The sequence below is a fragment of the Aedes albopictus genome, chromosome 3, assembly GCF_035046485.1.
Source record: "Aedes albopictus strain Foshan chromosome 3, AalbF5, whole genome shotgun sequence".
Taxonomy (NCBI): domain Eukaryota; kingdom Metazoa; phylum Arthropoda; class Insecta; order Diptera; family Culicidae; genus Aedes; species Aedes albopictus.
Window position 1 is genome coordinate 42,074,826 of NC_085138.1, and position 1,710 is coordinate 42,076,535.

Sequence of the window (1,710 nt, forward strand, 5' to 3'; positions counted from 1 at the left end):
CACCGCATAGTACACAAAACTTCATGCCACTTCGCCGGTTAAACTCCCACTGGTACCCAGTGGCATCACAGGCAAAGGAAGGAGTCGTTGATGACGATGGTGATGTTCCTTACTAGACGCGTTCCGGAACGCGTGTTCGCGCATTCAACACACTTCATGGCTCACCCCATCTAGTTGAAAGGGCGCTAAATTTGCGTGCCATATGACAATGACGACGACGATGACGACAACGAGCGAGATGAAAATGTTCGCGCACATTTTGGCGGATGCTTGGTCGGCCCTTCACAGTTTGAGTTTGGTTAGGGCTGTGTCAAAGCCATCAACAGTAACAAGAAGACTGCGTGTGCCGCATGTGGTGATTTCCATTAACGTTATCCCCTGGATCACTGAACGTTCATATTCAGTTGATTGTTGAGAAGGATAACTGAGTCAACGCCATTGTTGGCTCGGTTTGAACAAAGCTTTGAAAGTGATAATGGAATTCTATGATAAAAGTACAGTACAGAAGCCAAGAAGACAAGCAAATAAGAAGACAAGAAGCACAAGAAGATAAGAAGCACAAGAAGACAAGAAGCACAAGAAGACAAGAAAACAAAAAGCACAAGAAGCACAAGAAGCAAAAGAAGCACAAGAAGCACAAGAAGCACAAGAAACACAAGAAGTACAAGAAGCACAAGAAGCACAAGAAGCACAAGAAGCACAAGAAGCACAAGAAGCACAAGAAGCACAAGAAGCACAAGAAGCACAAGAAGCACAAGAAGCACAAGAAGCACAAGAAGCACAAGAAGCACAAGAAGCACAAGAAGCACAAGAAGCACAAGAAGCACAAGAAGCACAAGAAGCACAAGAAGCACAAGAAGCACAAGAAGCACAAGAAGCACAAGAAGCACAAGAAGCACAAGAAGCACAAGAAGCACAAGAAGCACAAGAAGCACAAGAAGCACAAGAAGCACAAGAAGCACAAGAAGCACAAGAAGCACAAGAAGCACAAGAAGCACAAGAAGCACAAGAAGCACAAGAAGCACAAGAAGCACAAGAAGCACAAGAAGCACAAGAAGCACAAGAAGCACAAGAAGCACAAGAATCTTATGAATCACAAAACGGATAAGAAGACAAGAAGCTAAGAAGACAAAAAGACAAGAAGACAAGAAGACAAGAAGACAAGAAGCACAAGAAGACAAGAAGCACAAGAAGCACAAGAAGCACAAGAAGCATAATAAGCAAAAGAAGCACAAGAAGCACAATAAGCAAAAGAAGCACAAGAAGCACAAAAAACACAAGAAGCACAAAAAACACAAGAAGCACAAGAAACATAAGAAGCATAAAAATCACAAGAAGACAATAAGACAGGAAGCACAAAAAAAAACATGAAGCACAAGAAGCAAAAGAAGCACAAGAATAAAAGAAGGCGAGAAACGAGTTTACGAGTTTGTTGAGATCGTTTCTTTTCGAAAGAAATTCAAGACCAGCTTTAACTCTCTTCATTCTCTTCAAATGTTAAGATATTCCCCTCATGTATCAAATATCCTAATCAGATTTGTCACGTCTCTCATATTATGAAATTCATGCAGAATTCTGTCAATCTTGCTTTCCGAACCAAAACAGCATGACGTTCGATTTTCACCTGGTACCTTTATCGGCTTTACGTGATCGATAAGAGGAGATACAGCTGCTGCTGCTCTGTCATGCAAAGAATGGTACCATAAGTTG

At 41.8% G+C, this 1,710-nt stretch overlaps 1 protein-coding gene across 1 annotated transcript; it reads left to right on the plus strand.

Annotated features, from left to right (window-relative positions):
- The first annotated feature begins 485 nt into the window (after positions 1-485).
- On the plus strand, positions 486-1,124 carry LOC134290185 (glutamic acid-rich protein-like). The gene has a single exon (XM_062857248.1). It carries the CDS (start codon positions 486-488, stop codon positions 1,122-1,124), a length of 639 nt encoding a protein of 212 aa, XP_062713232.1.
- Positions 1,125-1,710: the final 586 nt, after the last annotated feature.

What these genes read in the sequence shown, in the direction of transcription:
- LOC134290185 (XM_062857248.1), top strand. Translation starts at nt 486, where the DNA reads ATGATAAAAGTACAGTACAGAAGCCAAGAAGACAAGCAAATAAGAAGA.